Genomic DNA, 23,579 nt, shown 5'->3' with positions numbered 1-23,579 from the left:
TGGAGTCAGGAAAACTGACTCGTTTTTTATCCTGTAGGCACCCAACAAAATAGGTGCTCCTGCTTCTAAGCAGACTATTGCTCGCTGAATTTGTAGCACAATTCAGCTGGAGCATTCTGCGGCTGGATTGCCGCATCCTAAATCAGTAACAGCCCATTCCACGAGGAAAGTGGGCTCATCTTGGGCGGCTGCCCGAGGGGTCTCGGCTTTACAACTTTTCCGAGCTGCAACTTGGTCAGGGGCAAACACGTTTGCTAAATTCTACAAATTTGATACCCTGGCTGAGGAGGACCTTGAGTTCTCTCATTCGGTGCTGCAGAGTCATCCGCACTCTCCCGCCCGCTTGGGAGCTTTAGTATAATCCCCATGGTCCTTACGGAGTTCCCAGCATCCACTAGGATGTCAGAGAAAATAGGATTTTACTCACCGGTAAATCTATTTCTCGTAGTCCGTAGTGGATGCTGGGCGCCCATCCCAAGTGCGGATTGTCTGCAATACTTGTATATAGTTATTGCCTAACTAAAGGGTTATTGTTGAGCCATCTGTTGAGCGGCTCAGTTATATTTCATACTGTTAACTGGGTATAGTATCACGAGTTATACGGTGTGATTGGTGTGGCTGGTATGAGTCTTACCCGGGATTCAAAATCCTTCCTTATTGTGTCAGCTCTTCCGGGCACAGTATCCTAACTGAGGTCTGGAGGAGGGGCATAGAGGGAGGAGCCAGTGCACACCAGATAGTACCTAATCTTTCTTTTAGAGTGCCCAGTCTCCTGCGGAGCCCGTCTATTCCCCATGGTCCTTACGGAGTTCCCAGCATCCACTACGGACTACGAGAAATAGATTTACCGGTGAGTAAAATCTTATTATTTGTATAGTGCTAGTTCTAGACCAACAAATATATTGTCGTTACTGGACAACCGTAAAAATAAGATTTTACTTACCGGTAAATCTATTTCTCGTAGTCCGTAGTGGATGCTGGGGACTCCGTAAGGACCATGGGGAATAGACTGGCTCCGCAGGAGACAGGGCACTTTAAGAAAGAATTTGGATTCTGGTGTGTTCTGGCTCCTCCCTCTATGTCCCTCCTCCAGACCTCAGTTAGAGAAACTGTGCCCGGAAGAGCTGACAGTACAAGGAAAGGATTTTGGAATCCAGGGCAAGAATCATACCAGTCACACCAATCACACCGTATAACTTGTGATAAACTTACCCATTTAACAGTATGAACAACAACGGAGCATCAGATCAACCCTGATGCAACCACGACATAACCCTTATTTAAGCAATAACTATATACAAGTATTGCAGAAGAAGTCCGCACTTGGGACGGGCGCCCAGCATCCACTACGGACTACGAGAAATAGATTTACCGGTAAGTAAAATCTTATTTTCTCGAACGTCCTAGTGGATGCTGGGGACTCCGTAAGGACCATGGGGATTATACCAAAGCTCCCAAACGGGCGGGAGAGTGCGGATGACTCTGCAGCACCGAATGAGCAAACACAAGGTCCTCCTCAGCCAGGGTATCAAACTTGTAAAACTTTGCAAGTGTGTTTGAACCTGACCAAGTAGCTGCTCGGCAAAGCTGTAATGCCGAGACCCCTCGGGCAGCCGCCCAAGAAGAGCCCACCTTCCTTGTGGAGTGGGCTTTTACTGATTTTGGAAGCGGCAAACCAGCCGCAGAATGAGCCTGCTGAATCGTGTTACAGATCCAGCGAGCAATAGTTTGCTTTGAAGCAGGAGCACCCAGCTTGTTGGATGCATACAGGATAAACAGCGACTCAGTTTTCCTGACTCTAGCCGTTCTGGCTACATAAACCTTCAAAGCCCTGACCACATCCAGCAACTCGGAATCCTCCAAGTCACGAGTAGCCACAGGCACCACAATAGGCTGGTTCATATGAAAAGATGACACCACTTTTGGCAGAAATTGTGGACGGGTCCGCAATTCTACCCTGTCCATATGGAAAACCAGATAGGGGCTTTTATGTGACAAAGCCGCTAATTCTGACACACGCCTAGCTGAAGCCAAGGCTAATAGCATGACCACCTTCCACGTGAGAAATTTTAACTCCACGGTTTTGAGTGGCTCAAACCAGTGTGACTTCAGGAAACTCAACACCACGTTAAGATCCCAAGGTGCCACTGGAGGCACAAAAGGGGGCTGAATATGCAGCACTCCCTGTACAACGTCTGAACTTCAGGAAGAGAAGCCAGTTCTTTTTGAAAGAAAATGGATAGGGCCGAAATCTGGACCTTAATGGAACCCAATTTCAGGCCCAAAGTTACTCCCGACTGTAGGAAGTGAAGGAAAACGGCCCAGCTGGAATTCCTCCGTAGGGGCATTCCTGGCCTCACACCAAGCAACATATTTACGCCATATACGGTGATAATGTTGAGCCGTCACATCCTTCCTAGCCTCTATCAGCGTAGGAATGACCTCATCCGGAATGCCTTTTTCTGCTAGGATCCGGCGTTCAACCGCCATGCCGTCAAACGCAGCCGCGGTAAGTCTAGGAACAGACAGGGCCCCTGTTGCACAAGTCCTGTCTTAGAGGCAGAGGCCACGGGTCCTCTGTGAGCATTTCTTGCAGATCTGGATACCAAGTCCTTCTGGAACAAAGAGTATTGTTCTCACTCCTCTTTCTCTGACGTCCTAGTGGATGCTGGGAACTCCGTAAGGACCATGGGGAATAGACGGGCTCCGCAGGAGACTGGGCACTCTAAAAGAAAGATTAGGTACTATCTGGTGTGCACTGGCTCCTCCCTCTATGCCCCTCCTCCAGACCTCAGTTAGATTTCTGTGCCCGGCCCGAGCTGGTTGCACACTAGGGGCTCTCCTGAGCTCCTAGAAAGAAAGTATATGTTAGGTTTTTTATTTTACAGTGAGACCTGCTGGCAACAGGCTCACTGCAACGAGGGACTAAGGGGAGAAGAAGCGAACCTACCTGCTTGCAGCTAGCTTGGGCTTCTTAGGCTACTGGACACCATTAGCTCCAGAGGGATCGACCGCAGGACCCGTCCTTGGTGTTCGTTCCCGGAGCCGCGCCGCCGTCCCCCTTACAGAGCCAGAAGCATGAAGATGGTCCGGAAAATCGGCGGCAGAAGACTTCAGTCTTCACCAAGGTAGCGCACAGCACTGCAGCTGTGCGCCATTGCTCCTCATACACACTTCACACTCCGGTCACTGAGGGTGCAGGGCGCTGGGGGGGGGCGCCCTGAGCAGCAATAAAAACACCTTGGCTGGCAAAATAATCACAATATATAGCCCCAGAGGCTATATATGTGATAATTACCCCTGCCAGAATCCATAAAAAAGCGGGAGAAAAGTCTGCGAAAAAGGGGCGGAGCTATCTCCCTCGGCACACTGGCGCCATTTTCTCTTCACAGTGTAGCTGGAAGACAGCTCCCCAGGCTCTCCCCTGTAGTTTTCAGGCTCAAAGGGTTAAAAAGAGAGGGGGGGCACTAAATTTAGGCGCAATATTGTTTATACAAGCAGCTATTGGGGAAAATTCACTCAGTGATAGTGTTTATCCCTACATTATATAGCGCTCTGGTGTGTGCTGGCATACTCTCTCTCTGTCTCCCCAAAGGGCTGTGTGGGGTCCTGTCCTCAGTCAGAGCATTCCCTGTGTGTGTGCGGTGTGTCGGTACGGCTGTGTCGACATGTTTGATGAGGAGGCTTATGTGGAGGCGGAGCAGATGCCGATAAATGGGATGTCGCCCCCTGTGGGCCGACACCAGAGTGGATGGATAGGTGGAAGGTATTAACCGACAGTGTCAACTCCTTACATAAAAGGCTGGATGACGTAACAGCTATGGGACAGCCGGCTTCTCAGCCCGCGCCTGCCCAGGCGTCTCAAAGGCCATCAGGGGCTCAAAAACGCCCGCTCTCTCAGATGGCAGACACAGATGTCGGCACGGAGTCTGACTCCAGTGTCGACGAGGTTGAGACATAGACACAATCCACTAGGAACATCCGTTACATGATCCCGGCAATAAAAAATGTGTTACACATTTCTGACATTAACCCAAGTACCACTAAAAAAGGGTTTTATGTGTGGGGAGAAAAAGCAGGCAGTGTTTTGTTCCCCCATCAAATGAGTGAATGAAGTGTGAAAAAGCGTGGGTTCCCTCGATAAGAAACTGGTAATTTCTAAAAAGTTACTGATGGCGTACCCTTTCCCGCCAGAGGATAAGTTACGCTGGGAGATATCCCCTAGGGTGGATAAGGCGCTCACACGTTTGTCAAAAAAGGTGGCACTGCCGTCTTAGGATACGGCCACTTTGAAGGTACCTGCTGATAAATAGCAGGAGGCTATCCTGAAGTCTGTATTTACACACTCAGGTACTAGACTGAGACCTGCAGATAGTGCTGCTGCAGCGTGGTCTGTAACCCTGTCAAACAGGGATACTATTTTGCGAACATAAGACGTCGTCTTATATATGAGGGATGCACAGAGGGATATTTTGCCGGCTGGCATCCAGAATTAATGCAATGTCCATTCTGTCAGGAGGGTATGAGAGACCCGACACTGGACAGGTGATGCTGACTTTAAAAGGCACATAGAGCCTTATAAGGGTGAGGAATTGTTTGGGGATGGTCTCTGGGACCGCGTATCCACAGCAACAGCTGGGAAGAAAATTTTTTACCTCAGGTTTCCTCACAGCCTAAGAAAAGCACTGTATTATCGGGTACAGTCCTTTCGTCTTCAGAAAAGCAAGCGGGTCAAAGGCGCTTCCTTTCTACACAGAGACGAGGGAAGAGGGAAAAAGCTGCACTAGTCAGCCAGTTCCCAGAATCAAAATTCTTCACCCGCTTCATCTGAGTCCACCGCATGACGCGGGGGCTCCACAGGCGTAGCCAGGTACGGTGGGGGGCCGCCTCAAAAATTTCAGCGATCAGTGGGCTCGCTCACAGGTGGATCCCTGGATCCTTCAAGTAGTATCTCAGGGGTACAAGCTGGAATTCGAGGCGTCTCCCCCCCGCCGTTTCCTCAAATCTGCCTTGCCGACAACTCCCTCAGGCAGGGAGGCTGTGCTAGAGGCAATTCACAAGCTGTATTCCCAGCAGGTGATAGTCAAGGTGCCCCTACTTCAACAAGGACGGGGTTACTATTCCACACTGTTTGTGGTACCGAAACCGGACGGTTCGGTGAGACCCATTTTAAATTTGAAGTCCTTGAACACATACATAAAAAAATTCAAGTTCAAGATGGAATCGCTCAGGGCGGTTATTGCAAGCCTGGAGGAGGGGGATTACATGGTATCCCTGGAAATCAAGGATGCTTACCTACATGTCCCCATTTACCATCCTCACCAGGAGTACCTCAGATTTGTGGTACAGGATTGCCATTACCAATTCCAAACACTGCCGTTTGGACTGTCCACGGCACCGAGGGTCTTTACCAAGGTAATGGCAGAAATGATGATACTCCTTCGAAAAAAGGGAGTTTTAATTATCCCGTACTTGGACGATCTCCTTATAAAGGCGAGGTCCAAGGAGCAGTTGTTGGTCGGAGTAGCACTATCTCGGGAAGTGCTACAACAGCACGGATGGATTCTATACATTCCAAAGTCACAGCTGGTTCCTACCACACGCCTACTGTTCCTGGGGATGGTTCTGGACACAGAACAGAAAAAAGTGTTTCTCCTGCAGGAGAAAGCCAAGGAGCTGTCATCTCTAGTCAGAGACCTCCTGAAAACAAAAACAGGTATCGGTGCATCACTGCACACGAGTCCTGGGAAAAATGGTAGCTTCTTACGAAGCAAAATTCCATTCGGCAGGTTCCATACAAGAACCTTTTAGTGGGACCTCTTGGACAAGTGGTCGGGATCGCATCTTCAGATGCATCGGCTGATAACCCTGTCTCCAAGGACCAGGGTATCTCTACTGTGGTGGCTGCAGAGTGCTCATCTTCAAGAGGGCCGCAGATTCGGCATACAGGACTGGGTCCTGGTAACCACGGATGCCAGCCTTCGAGGCTGGGGGGCAGTCACACAGGGAAGACATTTCCATGGACTTTGGTCAAGTCAGGAGTCGTCCCAACACATAAATATTCTGGAACTGAGGGCCATTTACAATGCCCTAAGTCTGGCAAGGCCTCTGCTTCAAAACCAGCCGGTACTGATCCAATCAGACAACATCACGGCAGTCGCCCATGTAAACCGACAGGGCGGCACAAGAAGCAGGATGGCGATGGCAGAAGCCACAAGGATTCTCCGATGGGCAGAAAATCACGTCTTTGCACTGTCAGCAGTGTTCATTCCGGGAGTGGACTACTGGGAAGCAGACTTCCTCAGCAGACACGGCCGACACCCGGGAGAGTGGGGACTTCATCCAGAAGTCTTCCAACTGTTGGTAAACCGTTGGGAAAGGCCACAGGTGGACATGATGGCGTCCCGCCTAAACAAAAAACTAGATATTGCGCCAGGTCAAGGGACCCTCAGGCAATAGCTGTGGACGCTCTAGTGACACCGTGGGTGTACCAGTCGGTTTATGTATTCCCTCCTCTGCCTCTCATACCAAAGGTACTGAGAATAATAAGAAAACGAGGAGTAAGAACGATACTCGTGGTTCCGGATGGGCCAAGAAGAGCTTGGTACCCAGAACTTACAGAAATAATATCAGAGGACCCATGGCCTCTACCGCTCAGACAGGATCTGCTACAGCAGGGGCCCTGTCTGTTCCAAGACTTACCGCGGCTGCGTTGGACGGCATGGCGGTTGAATTCCGGATCCTAAAGCAAAAGGGCATTCCGGAGGAAGTCATTCCTACGCTGATAAAAGCCAGGAAAGAAGTAACCGCAAACCATTATCACCGTATTTGGCGAAAATATGTTGCGTGGTGTGAGGCCAGGAAGGCCCCAACAGAGGAATTTCAGCTGGGTCGTTTTCTGCACTTCCTACAGTCGGGAGTGACTATGGGCCTAAAATTGGGTTCCATTGAGGTCCAGATTTCGGCTCTGTCGATTTTCTTCCAGGAAGAACTGGCTTCACTGCCTGAAGTTCAGACTTTTGAAAAGGGAGTGCTACATATTCAGCCCCCCTTTTGTGCCTCCTGTGGCACCGTGGGATCTCAACGTGGTGTTGAGTTTCCTGAAATCACATTGGTTTGAGCCACTTAAAACTGTGGATCTGAAATATCTCACGTGGAAAGTGGTCATGTTATTGGCCTTGGCTTCGGCCAGGCGTGTGTCAGAATTGGCGGCTTTGTCATGTACAAGCCCTTATCTGATTTTCCATATGGATAGGGCAGAATTGAGGACTCGTCCCCAGTTTCTCCCTAAGGTGGTATCAGCTTTTCACTTGAACCAACCTATTGTAGTGCCTGCGGCTACTAGGGACTTGGAAGATTCCAAGTTACTGGACGTAGTCAGGGCTTTAAAAATTTATATTTCCAGGACGGCTGGAGTCAGGAAAACCGACTCGCTTTTTATCCTGTATGCACCCAACAAAATAGGTGCTCCTGCTTCTAAGCAGACTATTGCTCGCTGGATTTGTAGCACAATTCAGCTGGCGCATTCTGCGGCTGGATTGCCGCATCCTAAATCAGTAAAAGCCCATTCCACAAGGAAGGTGGGCTCATCTTGGGCGGCTGCCCGAGGGGTCTCGGCTTTACAACTTTGCCGAGCTGCAACTTGGTCAGGGGCAAACACGTTTGCAAAATTCTAAAAATTTGATACCCTGGCTGAGGAGGACCTTGAGTTCTCTCATTCGGTGCTGCAGAGTCATCCGCACTCTCCCGCCCGTTTGGGAGCTTTGGTATAATCCCCATGGTCCTTACGGAGTTCCCAGCATCCACTAGGACGTCAGAGAAAATAAGATTTTACTCACCGGTAAATCTATTTCTCGTAGTCCGTAGTGGATGCTGGGCGCCCATCCCAAGTGCGGATTGTCTGCAATACTTGTTTATAGTTATTGCCTAACTAAAGGGTTATTGTTGAGCCATCTGTTGAGAGGCTCAGTTATATTTCATACTGTTAACTGGGTATAGTATCACGAGTTATACGGTGTGATTGGTGTGGCTGGTATGAGTCTTACCCGGGATTCAAAATCCTTCCTTATTGTGTCAGCTCTTCCGGGCACAGTATCCTAACTGTGGTCTGGAGGAGGGGCATAGAGGGAGGAGCCAGTGCACACCAGATAGTACCTAATCTTTCTTTTAGAGTGCCCAGTCTCCTGCGGAGCCCGTCTATTCCCCATGGTCCTTACGGAGTTCCCAGCATCCACTACGGACTACGAGAAATAGATTTACCGGTGAGTAAAATCTTATTTTTCTTTATGATTCTCAGCACCTTGGGTATGAGAGGAAGAGGAGGAAATACATAGACCGACGGGAACACCCACGGTGTCACCAGTGCGTCCACAGCTATCGCCTGAGGGTCTCTTGACCTGGCGCAATATCTCTGCAACTTTTTGTTGAGGCGGGATGCCATCATGTCCACCTGTGGCAGTTCCCACCGACTTGCAATCTGCATGAAGACTTCTTGATGAAGTCCCCACTCTCCCGGGTGGAGGTCGTGCCTACTGAGGAAGTCTGCTTCTCAGTTGTCCACTCCCGGAATGAACACTGCTGACAGTGCGCTTACGTGATTCTCCGCCCAGCAAAGAATTCTGGTGGCTTTTACCATCGCCACCCTGCTCCTTGTGCCGCCTTGGCGGTTTACATGAGCCACTGCGGTGATATTGTCTGACTGAATTAGAACCGGTTGGTCGCGAAGCAGGGTCTCCGCTTGACTTAGGGCGTTGTATATGGCCCTTAGTTCCAGGATATTGATGTGAAGGCAAGTCTCCTGCCTTGACCACAGCCCTTGGAAATTTCTTCCCTGTGTGACTGCCCCCCACACTCGGAGGCTTGCATCCGTGGTCACCAGGACCCAGTCCTGAATGCCGAATCTGCGACCTTCGAGAAGGTGAGCACTCTGCAGCCACCACAGGAGAGACGCCCTGGGGGATAGGGTGATTAATCTGAAGATGTGATCCGGACCACTTGTCCAGTAAGTCCCATTGGAAGGTCCTCGCATGGAACCTGCCGAAGGGAATGGCCTCGTATGATGCCACCCTCCTTCCCAGGACTCGAGTGCAGTGATGCACTGACACCTGTTTTGGTTTTAATAGATTCCTGACCAGTGTCACGAGCTCCTGAGCTCTCTCTATCGGGAGATAAACCCCTTTCTGGTCTGTGCCTAGGATCATGCCTAGGAGAGGCAGATGAGCTGTAGGAACCACTTGCGACTTTGGACTATATAGAATCCAGCCGTGTTGCCGTTACACTTCCAGAGAAAGTGATACGCTGTTCAGCAACTGCTCTCTTGATCTCGCTTTTATGAGGAGATCGTCCAAGTACGTGATAATAGTGACACCTTGCTTCCGCAGGAGCACCATCATTTCCGCCATTACCTTGGTGAATATTTTCAAGGCCGTGGAGAGACCAAACGGCAACGTCTGAAATTGGTAATGACAATCCCGTACCGCAATTCTGAGGTACGCCTGATGAGGTGGATAAATGGGGACATGAAGGTATGCATCCTTTATGTCCCGAGTTACCATAAAATCTCCCCCTTTCAGGCTTGCAATGACCGCTCTTAGCGATTCTATCTTGAACTTGAACCTTTTCAGGTATATGTTCAGGGATTTTAAATTCAATATGGGTCTGACCGAACCGTCTGGTTTCGGGATTACAACATGGTCGAATAATAACCCCCTCCTTGTTGAAGGAGGGGAACCTTGACCACCACCTGTTGAAGATACAATTTGTGAATTGCAGTTAACACTGTTTCCCTCTCGTGGGGGGAAGCCGGCAGGGCCGTCGGTGAGAGGGCATCTTCTCAAAGTCCAGCTTGTATCCCTGAGACACAATATCTGTTGCCCAGGGATCTAACAGGGAGTGAACCCACTTGTGGCTGAACTTACGAAGCCGTGCCCCCACCGGGCCTAGCTCCGCTGTGGAGCCCCAGCGACATGCTGTGGATTTTTGTAGAGGCCGGGGAGGACTTCTGTTCCTGGGGACTAGCTGTGTTGTGCAGCTTCTTTCCTCTGCCAAGAAAGGATGCACCTCGGACTTTCTTGTTTCTTTATTCGAAAGGCTGCATTTGATAATGTCGTGCTTTCCTAGGCTGTGCAGGAATATAAGGCAAAATATCAGAATTACCAGCTATAGCTGTGGAGACCAGGTCCGAGAACCCTTCTCCACACAATCCTCAGCCTTCCATATGCCTCTTAAGTCGGCATCATCTGTCCATTGCATATTCTACAGGACACGTCAAGTAGAAATCGACATAGCTTTGACTCTAGGACCCAGTTTACTTATGTCTCTTTGGGCATGTTTTATATATACATATCTCTTAAGACAGCATCTTTAATATATATATATCTCTCTATATATACATACATATGTATATCTATATACATACTATGGTCTCAATCGCTGCTGATAAGGTACCTGTCCACGCTGCCACAGCGCTATACCCCTGCCGACACAATCGCCGGTCTGAGTAGTGTACCAGAATGTGCACGCTATCTGCAGGATCCCTGAGAATAGCTGTTACGTCAGGGCTACCTTTTGGGCAAACGTGACACCCTAGGGGAAGATTCCCATCATATCCTGGCCCTAGTGGGGAAAGGATACTGCCTGAAAATTCTTTGTGGGAAACTGCAGTCTCTTGTCTGGAGATTCCAGCTCTTTTTCTTCATGAGAGGAGGGAAATTTACCTCAGCTTTCTTCCCCTTAAACATGTGTACCCTTGTGTCAGGGACAGATGAGTCATCAGTGATATGCAAATCATCTTTTATTACAATAATATATTGAATACTTTTCTGCCATTTTGGCTGTAACGTTGCATTATCGTAGTCGACACTGGAGTCAAACTCCGTGTCGATATAAGTGTCTATTATTTTGGATAGTGAGCATTGAGAGACTCTAAAGGTCTCTTTTTCTGGCTCTGCGAGGGGGACGGTGGCGCGGCTCCGGGATCGGACGACCAAGGGTGCGATCCTGTGTACGATCCCTCTGGAGCTAATTGTGTCCAGTAGCCTAAGAAGCAGGACCTATCTTCAGTGAGTAGGGCTGCTTCTCTCCCCTCAGTCCCACGTAGCAGAGAGCCTATTGTCAGCAGATCTCTCTGAAAATAAAAAACCTAACAAAATACTTTCTTTTTAGCAAGCTCAGGAGAGCTCACTAAGTAGCACCCAGCTCGTCCGGGCACAGATTCTAACTGAGGTCTGGAGAAGGGACATAGAGGGAGGAGTCAGAGCACACCAGTATCCAAATTCTTTCTTAAAGTGCCCTGTCTCCTGCGGAGCCCGTCTATTCCCCATGGTCCTTACGGAGTCCCCAGCATCCACTAGGACGTTAGAGAAATATAATTGCCCCGAGCCAGTGCTTGAGGAGCAGTACAAATGCTTACAGTTTAAAACTTTCACTTTAATGGAAATGTTATTTGTGCCCCTACTTGTTTGGCAAGATCCTGCAGCAGCGTCAGGTCATTAACTTTGGCAGTCTTCAGAGCATTCAGTTCGGCCTGCTTCTCCTCTGTGTCTTTGTCATACTTCTCCATCCAATATTCCAACTTCTCTTCCAACTCCTTATAGACATAAACAGCAACTTCACCAAAACAGCATGTTAGGCTAGGTAACAAATGGGATAAGGTAAACCTTACACTGGAAGTCTAATGGGAAAAAGGAAGGTGTGGCCTAGCACTGGCATGAGGTAAGGTGCCAACCACTAATAAATGGTGCCACACAGTACACAAAAGCTCTCAGAAGTCAACAAATTCAATAGGAGAACACACAAAGAGTAATGGTCAGTACTTCTGTACCATAGGGCACACATGGCAACATAGTATATTTTATATATGTCAAATAAATTGTATTAGTAATTGTTAACTAGTTCAACTTGCTATACATTAAAACAAGACAGTCAAAAATGTTTCAAGAATTCTAGTGGGTAGTCTAGTGCCAGTAGGGAGCACAGGCCACACAAGGCAGGAGTGCATCTCCTGGGGTTTGTATATGGGTTTTTTTTTTCTCTTGGAGGGAGAAGGAGCGAGGGGGGAGGGGGAAAAGGGCTACAACAACCAGTGGCCCAGCGAATGATGGGTCACTAGCAATTTTAGATAGAATGTGTGACACCTAAACATGGTTCTGGTAAATGAAGCTGGGTTTTAATCTTTCTTTTAATTATTATTTTTAAAAAGCAAACTGCCATTGTGTTAGGCTAAGGGGCAGATTCAATCTGGGGCTGACACAAGTACAATTATAGTAGCCTGAAATCTCTCACACCTCCATAGACCTCAAGCAGCTTAAAACAGACATCCCACGAACCAGCCGCTTGCAGGTAATTAAATCAGCCCCTAAATCTACAACTGTCTCATGGATATTTGTTGCCTTCTCCTAGATCAGACATTCCCAACTTTGGTCCTCAAGGTACACATGTAGCAATTTTTATTTAATTTCTAAGCAATCTGATTAGATCGCTTAAAAAATAAGAATTTACTTACCGATAATTCTATTTCTCGTAGTCCGTAGTGGATGCTGGGGACTCCGTCAGGACCATGGGGATTAGCGGCTCCGCAGGAGACAGGGCACAAAATTAAAAGTTTGACCACTAGCTGGTGTGCACTGGCTCCTCCCCCTATGACCCTCCTCCAAGCCTCAGTTAGGATACTGTGCCCGGACGAGCGTACACAATAAGGAAGGATTTTGAATCCCGGGTAAGACTCATACCAGCCACACCAATCACACTGTACAACTTGAGATCTGAACCCAGTTAACAGCATGATAACAGAGGAGCCTCTGAAAAGATGGCTTCCAACAATAATAACCCGATTTTTGTAACAATAACTATGTACAAGTATTGCAGACAATCCGCACTTGGGATGGGCGCCCAGCATCCACTACGGACTACGAGAAATAGAATTATCGGTAAGTAAATTCTTATTTTCTCTGACGTCCTAAGTGGATGCTGAGGACTCCGTCAGGACCATGGGAATTATACCAAAGCTCCCAAACGGGCGGGAGAGTGCGGATGACTCTGCAGCACCGAATGAGAGAACTCCAGGTCCTCCTTAGCCAGGGTATCAAATTTGTAGAATTTTACAAACGTGTTCTCCCCTGACCACTTAGCTGCTCGGCAGCGTTGTAATGCCGAGACCCCCTCGGGCAGCCGCCCAAGGTGAGCCCACCTTCCTTGTGGAGTGGGCATTTACAGATTTTGGCTGTGGCAGGCCTGCCACAGAATGCGCAAGTTGAATTGTGCTACAAATCCAACGAGCAATCGTCTGCTTAGACGCAGGAACACCCAGCTTGTTGGGTGCATACAGTATAAACAGCGAGTCAGCCTTTCTGACTCCAGCCGTCCTTTAAATATATATATATATATATATTTTTAAGGCTCTGACAACGTCGAACAACTTGGAGTCCTCCAAGTCGCTAGAAGCCGCAGGCACCACAATAGGTTGGTTCAGGTGAAACGCTGATACCACCTTAGGGAGAAACTGAGGACGCGTCCGCAGTTCTGCCCTGTCCCAATGGAAAATCAGATATGGGCTTTTGTACGATAAAGCCGCCAATTCTTACACTCTCCTGGCCGAAGCCAGGGCCAGTAGCATGGTCACTTTCCATGTAAGATATTTCAAATCCACCGATTTGAGTGGCTCAAACCAATGGGATTTGAGAAATCCCAAAACTACATTGAGATCCCACGGTGCCACTGGAGGCACAACCGGGCTGTATATGTAGTACTCCTTTGACAAAAGCTTGGACTTCAGGAATTGAAGCCAATTCTTTCTGGAAGAAAATCGACAGGGCCGAAATTTGAACCTTAATGGACCCCAATTTGAGGCCCATAGACAATCCTGTTTGCAGGAAATGTAGGAATCGACCCAGTTGAAATTCCTCCGTCGGAGCCCTCTCCTTCAGGATCCGGCGTTCAACCGCCATGCTGTCAAACGCAGCCGCGGTAAGTCTAGAGGTAGAGTGCACGGATCCTCCGTGCGCATCTCTTGAAGTTCCGGGTACCAAGTCCTTCTTGGCCAATCCGGAGCCACGATTATCGTTCTTACTCCCCTTCGCCTTATAATTCTCAGTACCTTGGGTATGAGAGGCAGAGGGGGGAACACATACATTGACTGGTACACCCATGGTGTTACAAATGCGTCCCCAGCTATTGCCTGAGGGTCTCTTGACCCGGCGCAATACCTGTCCAGTTTTTTGTTGAGGCGGGACGCCATCATGTCCACCTTTGGTTTTTCCCAACGGTTCACAATCATGTGGAAGACTTCTGGGTGAAGTCCCCACTCTCCCGGGTGGTGATCGTGTCTGCTGAGGAAGTCTGCTTCCCAGTTGTCCACTCCCGGAATGAACACTGCTGACAGTGCTATCACATGATTTTCTGCCCAGCGAAAAATCCTTGCAGCTTCTGCCATTGCCCTCCTGCTTCTTGTGTCGCCCTGTCTGTTTGCGTGGGCGACTGCCGTGGTGTTGTCCTACTGGATCAAAACCGGCTGACCCTGAAGCAGAGGTCTTGCCAGGCTTAGAGCATTGTAAATTGCCCTTAGCTCCAGTATATTTATGTGAAGTGAAGTCTCCAGGCTTGACCACACTCCCTGGAAATTTCTTCCCTGTGTGACTGCTCCCCAGCCTCTCAGGCTGGCATTCGTGGTCACCAGGACCCAGTCCTGAATGCCGAATCTGCGGCCCTCCAAAAAGGTGAGCACTCTGCAACCACCACAGAAGAGACCCCCTTGTCCTTGGAGACGGGGCTATCCGCTGATGCATCTGAAGATGCGATCCGGACCATTTGTCCAGCAGATCCCACTGAAAGGTTCTTGCGTGGAATCTGCCGAATGGAATCGCTTCGTAAGAAGCCATCATTTACCCAGGACTCTTGTGCATTGATGCACTGACACTTTTCTTGGTTTTAGGAGGTTCCTGACTAGCTCGGATAACTCCCTGGCTTTCTCCTCCGGGAGAAAAACCTTTTTCTGAACTGTGTCCAGAATCATCCCTAGGAACAGCAGACGTGTTGTCGGGATCAGCTGGGATTTTGGAATATTTAGAATCCACCCGTGCTGTTGTAGCACTACTTGGTATAGTGCTACTGCGACCTCTAACTGTTCTCTGGATCTTGCCCTTATCAGGAGAACGTTCAAGTAAGGGATAATTAATACGCCTTTTCTTTGAAGTAGAATCATCATTTCAGCCTTTACCTTGGTAAAGACCCGGGGTGCCGTGGACAATCCAAACGGCAACGTCTGAAACTGATAGTGACAGTTTTGTACCACGAACCTGAGGTACCCTTGGTGTGAAGGGCAAATTGGGACATGGAAGTAAGCATCCTTGATGTCCCAGGACACCATAAAGTCCCCTTCTTCCAGATTCGCTATCACTGCTCTGAGTGATTTCATCTTGAACTTGAACCTTTGTATGTAAGTGTTCAAAAGATTTCAGACTTAGAATAGGTCTCACCGAGCCGTCCGGCTTCGGTACCACAAACAGCGTGGAATAATACCCCTTTCCTTGTTGTAGTAGGGGTACCTTGACTATTACTTGCTGGGAATACAGCTTGTGAATAGCTTCCAACACCGTCTCCCTGTCGGAGGGAGATGTTGGTAAAGCAGACTTCAGGAATCTGCGAGGAAGAGACGTCTCGAATTACAATCTGTACCCCTGTGATACTACCTGCAGGATCCAGGGGTCGACTTGCGAGTGAGCCCACTGCGCGCTGAAATTCTTGAGACGACCCCCCCACCGGACCTGAGTCCGCTTGTAGGGCCCCAGCGACATGCTGAGGACTTTTCAGAAGCGGAGGAAGGCTTCTGCTCCTGGGAAGGAGCTGCTTGCTGCAGTCTCTTACCCTTTCCTTTGCCTCGGGCAGATATGAATGGCCTTTTGCCCGCTTGTTCTTATGAGAACGAAAGGACTGAGGCTGAAAAGACGGTGTCTTTTTCTGTTGGGAGGTGACCTGAGGTAAAAAAGGTGGATTTTCCGGCTGTTGCCGTGGCCACCAAGTTCGATAGACCGACCCCAAATAATTCCTCCCCTTTATACGGCATACTTCCATATGCCGCTTGGAATCCGCATCACCTGACCACTGTCGCGTCCATAAACTTCTTCTGGCAGAAATGGACAGCGCACTTACCCTTGATGCCAGAGTGCCAATATCCCTCTGTGCATCTCGCATATAAAGAAAATGCATCCTTTAAATGCTCTATAGTCAATAAAATATTGTCGCTATTCAGGGTATCAATATTTCCAGTCAGAGATTCCGACCAAACCCCCCCAGCACTGCACATCCATGCTGGGGCGATTGCTGGTCGCAGTATAACATCAGTATGTGTGTATATACTTTTTAGAGTATTTTCCAGCCTCCTATCAGCTGGATCTTTGAGGGCGGCCGTATCAGGAGACGGTAACGCCACTTGTTTTGATAAGCGTGTGAGCGCCTTATCTACCCTAGGGGGTGTTTCCCAGCGCGCCCTAACCTCTGGCGGGAAAGGGTATAATGCCAATAACTTCTTTGAAATTAGCAACTTCCTATCGGGGGTAACCCACGCTTCATCACACACTTCAATCAATTTATCTGATTCAGGAAAAACTACAGGTAGTTTTTTTCACACCCCACATAATACCCATTTTTGTGGTACTTGTAGTATCAGAAATATGTAACGCCTCCTTCATTGCCGTGATTATGTAACGTGTGGCCCTACTGGAAAATACGTTTGTTTCTTCACCGTCGACACTGGAGTCAGTGTCCGTGTCTGTGTCTATGTCGACCGACTGAGGTAATGGGCGTTTTAAAGCCCCTGACGGTGTTTGAGACGCCTGGACAGGTACTAATTGGTTTGCCGGCCGTCTCATATCGTCAACCGACCTTGTAGCGTGTTGACACTATCACGTAATTCCATAAATAAAGCCATCCATTCCGGTGTCGACTCCCTAGGGGGTGACATCCCATTACAGGCAATTGCTCCGCCTCCACTAACATCGTCCTCATACCTGTCGACACACACGTACCGACACACAGCACACACAGGGAATGCTCTGATAGAGGACAGGACCCCACTAGCCCTTTGGGGAGACAGAGGGAGAGTTTTCCAGCACACACCAAGGCGCTATAATTATACAGGGACAACCTTATAGTAAGTGTTTTCCCTTATAGCAGCTTAATATATATTAATATCGCCAAAATATGCCCCCCCTCTCTGTTTTAACCCTGTTTCTGTAGTGCAGTGCAGGGGAGAGCCTGGGAGCCTTCCCACCAGCGGATCTGTGTGGGAAAAAATAAGAATTTACTTACCGATAATTCTATTTCTCGTAGTCCGTAGTGGATGCTGGGGACTCCGTCAGGACCATGGGGAATAGCGGCTCCGCAGGAGACAGGGCACAAAAGTAAAAGCTTTAGGATCAGGTGGTGTGCACTGGCTCCTCCCCCTATGACCCTCCTCCAAGCCTCAGTTAGGATACTGTGCCCGGACGAGCGTACACAATAAGGAAGGATTTTGAATCCCGGGTAAGACTCATACCAGCCACACCAATCACACTGTACAACCTGTGATCTGAACCCAGTTAACAGCATGATAACAGCGGAGCCTCTGAAAAGATGGCTCACAACAATAATAACCCGATTTTTGTAACAATAACTATGTACAAGTATTGCAGACAATCCGCACTTGGGATGGGCGCCCAGCATCCACTACGGACTACGAGAAATAGAATTATCGGTAAGTAAATTCTTATTTTCTCTGACGTCCTAAGTGGATGCTGGGGACTCCGTCAGGACCATGGGGATTATACCAAAGCTCCCAAACGGGCGGGAGAGTGCGGATGACTCTGCAGCACCGAGTGAGAGAACTCCAGGTCCTCCTCAGCCAGGGTGTGCCCCTGACCAAGTAGCAGCTCGGCAAAGTTGTAAAGCCGAGACCCCTCGGGCAGCCGCCCAAGATGAGCCCACCTTCCTTGTGGAATGGGCATTTACATATTTTGGCTGTGGCAGGCCTGCCACAGAATGTGCAAGCTGAATTGTACTACACATCCAACTAGCAATCGTCTGCTTAGAAGCAAGAGCACCCAGTTTGTTGGGTGCATACAGGATAACAGCAAGTCAGTTTTCCTGACTCCAGCCGTCCTGGAAACCTATATTTTCAGGGCCCTGACAACATCTAGCAACTTGGAGTCCTCCAAGTCCCTAGTAGCCGCAGGTACCACAATAAGCTGGTTCAGGTGAAACGCTGACACCACCTTAGGGAGAAACTGGGGACGAGTCCGCAGCTCTGCCCTGTCCGAATGGACAATCAGATATGGGCTTTTGTGAGACAAAGCCGCCAATTCTGACACTCGCCTGGCCGAGGCCAGGGCCAACATCATGGTCACTTTCCATGTGAGATATTTCAAATCCACAGATTTGAGCGGTTTAAACCAATGTGATTTGAGGAATCCCAGAACTACGTTGAGATCCCACAGTGCCACTGGAGGCACAAAAGGGGGTTGTATATGCAGTACTCCCTTGACAAACTTCTGGACTTCAGTAACTGAAGCCAATTCTTTCTGGAAGAAAATCGACAGGGCCGAAATTTGAACCTTAATGGACCCCAATTTGAGGCCCATAGACACTCCTGTTTGCAGGAATCGACCGAGTTGAAATTTCTTCATGGGGCCTTCCTGGCCTCACACCACGCAACATATTTTCGCCACATGTGGTGATAATGTTGTGCGGTCACCTCCTTCCTGGCTTTGACCAGGGTAGGAATGACCTCTTCCGGAATGCCTTTTTCCCTTAGGATCCGGCGTTCAACCGCCATGCCGTCAAACGCAGCCGCGGTAAGTCTTGGAACAGACATGGTACTTGCTGAAGCAAGTCCCTTCTTAGCGGCAGAGGCCATGAGTCCTCTGTGAGCATCTCTTGAAGTTCCGGGTACCAAGTCCTTCTTGGCCAATCCGGAGCCACGAGTATAGTTCTTACTCCTCTACGTCTTATAATTCTCAGTACCTTAGGTATGAGAAGCAGAGGAGGGAACACATACACCGACTGGTACACCCACGGTGTTACCAAAACGTCCACAGCTATTGCCTGAGGGTCTCTTGACCTGGCGCAATACCTGTCCAGTTTTTTGTTCAGGCGGGACGCCATCATGTCCACCTTTGGTCTTTCCCAACGGTTCACAATCATGTGGAAGACTTCCCGATGAAGTCCCCACTCTCCCGGGTGGAGGTCGTGCTGAGGAAGTCTGCTTCCCAGTTGTCCACTCCCGGAATGAACACTGCTGACAGTGCTATCACATGATTTTCCGCCCAGCGAAGAATCCTTGCAGTTTCTGCCATTGCCCTCCTGCTTCTTGTGCCGCCCTGTCTGTTTACGTGGGCGACTGCCGTGATGTTGTCCCACTGGATCAATACCGGCTGACCTTGAAGCAGAGGTCTTGCTAAGCTTAGAGCATTGTAAATTGCTCTTAGCTCCAGTATATTTATGTGGAGAGAAGTCTCCAGACTTGATCACACTCCCTGGAAATTTTTTCCTTGTGTGACTGCTCCCCAGCCTTTCAGGCTGGCATCCGTGGTCACCAGGACCCAGTCCTGAATGCCGAATCTGTGGCCCTTTAGTAGATGAGCACTCTGCAGCCACCACAGAAGAGACACCCTTGTCCTTGGAGACAGGGTTATCCGCTGATGCATCTGAAGATGCGATCCGGACCATTTTTCCAGCAGATCCCACTGAAAAGTTCTTGCGTGAAATCTGCCGAATGGAATCGCTTCGTAAGAAGCCACCATTTTTCCCAGGACCCTTGTGCAATGATGCACTGACACTTTTCCTGGTTTTAGGAGGTTCCTGACTAGCTCGGATAACTCCCTGGCTTTCTCCTCCGGGAGAAACACCTTTTTCTGGACTGTGTCCAGAATCATCCCTAGGAACAGCAGACGTGTCGTCGGAGACAGCTGCGATTTTGGAATATTTAGAATCCACCCGTGCTGTCGTAGAACTACTTGAGATAGTGCTACTCCGACCTCCAACTGTTCTCTGGACCTTGCCCTTATCAGGAGATCGTCCAAGTAAGGGATAATTAAGACGCCTTTTCTTTGAAGAAGAATCATCATTTCGGCCATTACCTTGGTAAAGACCCGGGGTGCCGTGGACAATCCAAACGGCAGCGTCTGAAACTGATAGTGACAGTTTTGTACCACGAACCTGAGGTACCCTTGGTGAGAAGGGCAAATTGGGACATGGAGGTAAGCATCCTTGATGTCCAGGGACACCATATAGTCCCCTTCTTCCTGGTTCGCTATCACTGCTCCGAGTGACTCCATCTTGATTTGAACCTTTGTATGTAAATGTTCAAATATTTCAGATTTAGAATAGGTCTCACCGAGCCGTCTGGCTTCAGTACCACAATATAGTGTGGAATAATACCCCTTTCCTTGTTGTAGGAGGGGTACTTTGATTATCACCTGCTGGGAATACAGCTTGTGAATTGTTTCCAATACTGCCTCCCTGTCGGAGGGAGACGTTGGTAAAGCAGACTTCAGGAACCTGCGAGGGGGAGACGTCTCGAATTTCCAATCTGTACCCCTGGGATACTACTTGTAGGATCCAGGGGTCCACTTGCGAGTGAGCCCACTGCGCGCTGAAACTCTTGAGACGACCCCCCACCGCACCTGAGTCCGCTTGTACGGCCCCAGCGTCATGCTGAGGACTTGGCAAAAGCGGTGGAGGGCTTCTGTTCCTGGGAATGGGCTGCCTGCTGCAGTCTTCTTCCCTTTCCTCTATCCCTGGGCAGATATGACTAGCCTTTTGCCTGCTTGCCCTTATGGGGACGAAAGGACTGAGGCTGAAAAGACGGTGTCTTTTTCTGCTGAGATGTGACTTGGGGTAAAAAAGGTGGATTTTTCAGCTGTTGCCGTGGCCACCAGGTCCGATGGACCGACCCCAAATAACTCCTCCCCTTTATACGGCAATACTTCCATGTGCCGTTTGGAATCTGCATCACCTGACCACTGTCGTGTCCATAAACATCTTCTGGCAGATATGGACATCGCACTTACTCTTGATGCCAGAGTGCAAATATCCCTCTGTGCATCTCGCATATATAGAAATGCATCCTTTAAATGCTCTATAGTCAATAAAATACTGTCCCTGTCAAGGGTATCAATATTTTCAGTCAGGGAATCCGACCAAGCCACCCCAGCGCTGCACATCCAGGCTGAGGCGATCGCTGGTCGCAGTATAACACCAGTATGTGTGTATATACTTTTTAGGATATTTTCCAGCCTCCTATCAGCTGGCTCCTTGAGGGCGGCCGTATCTGGAGACGGTAACGCCACTTGTTTTGATAAGTGTGTGAGCGCCTTATCCACCCTAAGGGGTGTTTCCCAACGCGCCCTAACTTCTGGCGGGAAAGGGTATAACGCCAATAATTTTCTATCGGGGGAAACCCACGCATCATCACACACTTCATTTAATTTATCTGATTCAGGAAAAACTACAGGTAGTTTTTTCACACCCCACATAATACCCTCTTTTGTGGTACTTGTAGTATCAGAAATATGTAACACCTCCTTCATTGCCCTTAACATGTAACGTGTGGCCCAAATGGAAAATACGTTTGGTTCTTCACCGTCGACACTGGAGTCAGTGTCCGTGTCTGTGTCGACCGACTGAGGTAAATGGGCGTTTTAAAGCCCCTGACGGTGTTTGAGACGCCTGGACAGGTACTAATTGGTTTGCCGGCCGTCTCATGTCGTCAACCGACCTTGCAGCGTGTTGACATTATCACGTAATTCCCTAAATAAGCCATCCATTCCGGTGTCGACTCCCTAGAGAGTGACATCACCATTACAGGCAATTGCTCCGCCTCCTCACCAACATCGTCCTCATACATGTCGACACACACGTACCGACACACAGCACACACACAGGGAATGCTCTGATAGAGGACAGGACCCCACTAGCCCTTTGGGGAGACAGAGGGAGAGTTTTCCAGCACACACCAAAACGCTATATTATACAGGGACAACCTTATATAAGTGTCTTCCCTTATAGCATCTTAATATATATAATAATATCGCCAAATAAGTGCCCCCCCTCTCTGTTTTAACCCTGTTCCTGTAGTGCAGTGCAGGGGAGAGCCTGGGAGCCTTCCTAGCAGCGGAGCTGTGTAGTAAAATGGCGCTGTGTGCTGAGGAGAATAGGCCCCACCCCCTTTTCGGCGGGCTTCTTCTCCCGTTTTTCTGACAACCTGGCAGGGGTTAAATACATCCATATAGCCCCAGGGGCTATATGTGATGTATTTTTAGCCAGCATAGGTACTTTCATTGCTGCCCAGGGCGCCCCCCCAAGCGCCCTGCACCCTCAGTGACCGTTGGTGTGAAGTGTGCTGAGAGCAATGGCGCACAGCTGCAGTGCTGTGCGCTACCTCATGAAGACTGAGAAGTCTTCAGCCGCCGATTTCTGGACCTCTTCTCTCTTCAGCATCTGCAAGGGGGTCGGCGGCGCGGCTCCGGTGACCCATCCAGGCTGTACCTGTGATCGTCCCTCTGGAGCTAGTGTCCAGTAGCCTAAGAAGCCAATCCATCCTGCACGCAGGTGAGTTCACTTCTTCTCCCCTAAGTCCCTCGTTGCAGTGAGCCTGTTGCCAGCAGGACTCACTGAAAATAAAAAACCTAACAAAACTTTTACTCTAAGCAGCTCTTTAGGAGAGCCACCTAGATTGCACCCTTCTCGGCCGGGCACAAAAACCTAACTGAGGCTTGGAGGAGGGTCATAGGGGGAGGAGCCAGTGCACACCACCTGATCCTAAAGCTTTTACTTTTGTGCCCTGTCTCCTGCGGAGCCGCTATTCCCCATGGTCCTGACGGAGTCCCCAGCATCCACTTAGGACGTCAGAGAAATGGCGCTGTGTGCTGAGGAGATAGGCCCCGCCCCCTTCACGGCGGGCTCTTCTCCCGTTTTTTTCTGTAATCCTGGCAGGGGTTAAATACATCCATATAGCCCAGGGGCTATATGTGATGTATTTTTAGCCAGTAAAGGTAATTACATTGCTGCCCAGGGCGCCCCCCCCCAGCGCCCTGCACCCTCAGTGACCGCGGTGTGAAGTGTGCTGAGAGCAATGGCGCACAGCTGCAGTGCTGTGCGCTACCTTAAGAAGACTGGGACGTCTTCAGCCGCCGATTTCTGGACCTCTTCTCTCTTCAGCATCTGTAAGGGGGCCGGCGGCGCGGCTCCGGTGACCCATCCAGGCTGTACCTGTGATCGTCCCTCTGGAGCTAGTGTCCAGTAGCCTAAGAAGCCAATCCATCCTGCACGCAGGTGAGTTCGCTTCTTCTCCCCTTAGTCCCGCGTTGCAGTGAGCCTGTTGCCAGCAGGACTCACTGAAAATAAAAAACCTAACAAACTTTTATTCTAAGCAGCTCTTTAGGAGAGCCACCTAGATTGCACCCTTCTCGGCCGGGCACAAAAACCTAACTGAGGCTTGGAGGAGGGTCATAGGGGGAGGAGCCAGTGCACACCACCTAGTGGTCAAACTTTTAATTTTGTGCCCTGTCTCCTGCGGAGCCGCTAATCCCCATGGTCCTGACGGAGTCCCC

The 23,579-nt window shown here is 49.4% G+C and overlaps 1 protein-coding gene across 6 annotated transcripts in view; it reads right to left on the bottom strand.

Annotated features, from left to right (window-relative positions):
• The window catches only part of IQCG (IQ motif containing G), a 108,538-nt gene that overhangs the window by 12,907 nt on the left and 72,052 nt on the right, over nt 1-23,579 (bottom strand). For all 6 annotated transcript variants that reach the window (XM_063916563.1, XM_063916568.1, XM_063916569.1 and 3 more), the window contains one exon: nt 11,456-11,587. In XM_063916563.1, the coding sequence (XP_063772633.1) occupies nt 11,456-11,587 (132 nt within the window). The remainder of the gene's footprint in view (nt 1-11,455; nt 11,588-23,579) is intronic.

The sequence above is a fragment of the Pseudophryne corroboree genome, chromosome 4, assembly GCF_028390025.1.
Source record: "Pseudophryne corroboree isolate aPseCor3 chromosome 4, aPseCor3.hap2, whole genome shotgun sequence".
In the NCBI taxonomy this organism is placed as follows: domain Eukaryota; kingdom Metazoa; phylum Chordata; class Amphibia; order Anura; family Myobatrachidae; genus Pseudophryne; species Pseudophryne corroboree.
Note: the sequence above shows the minus strand (reverse complement) of the source record. Positions and strands in the feature narration are given on the sequence as shown.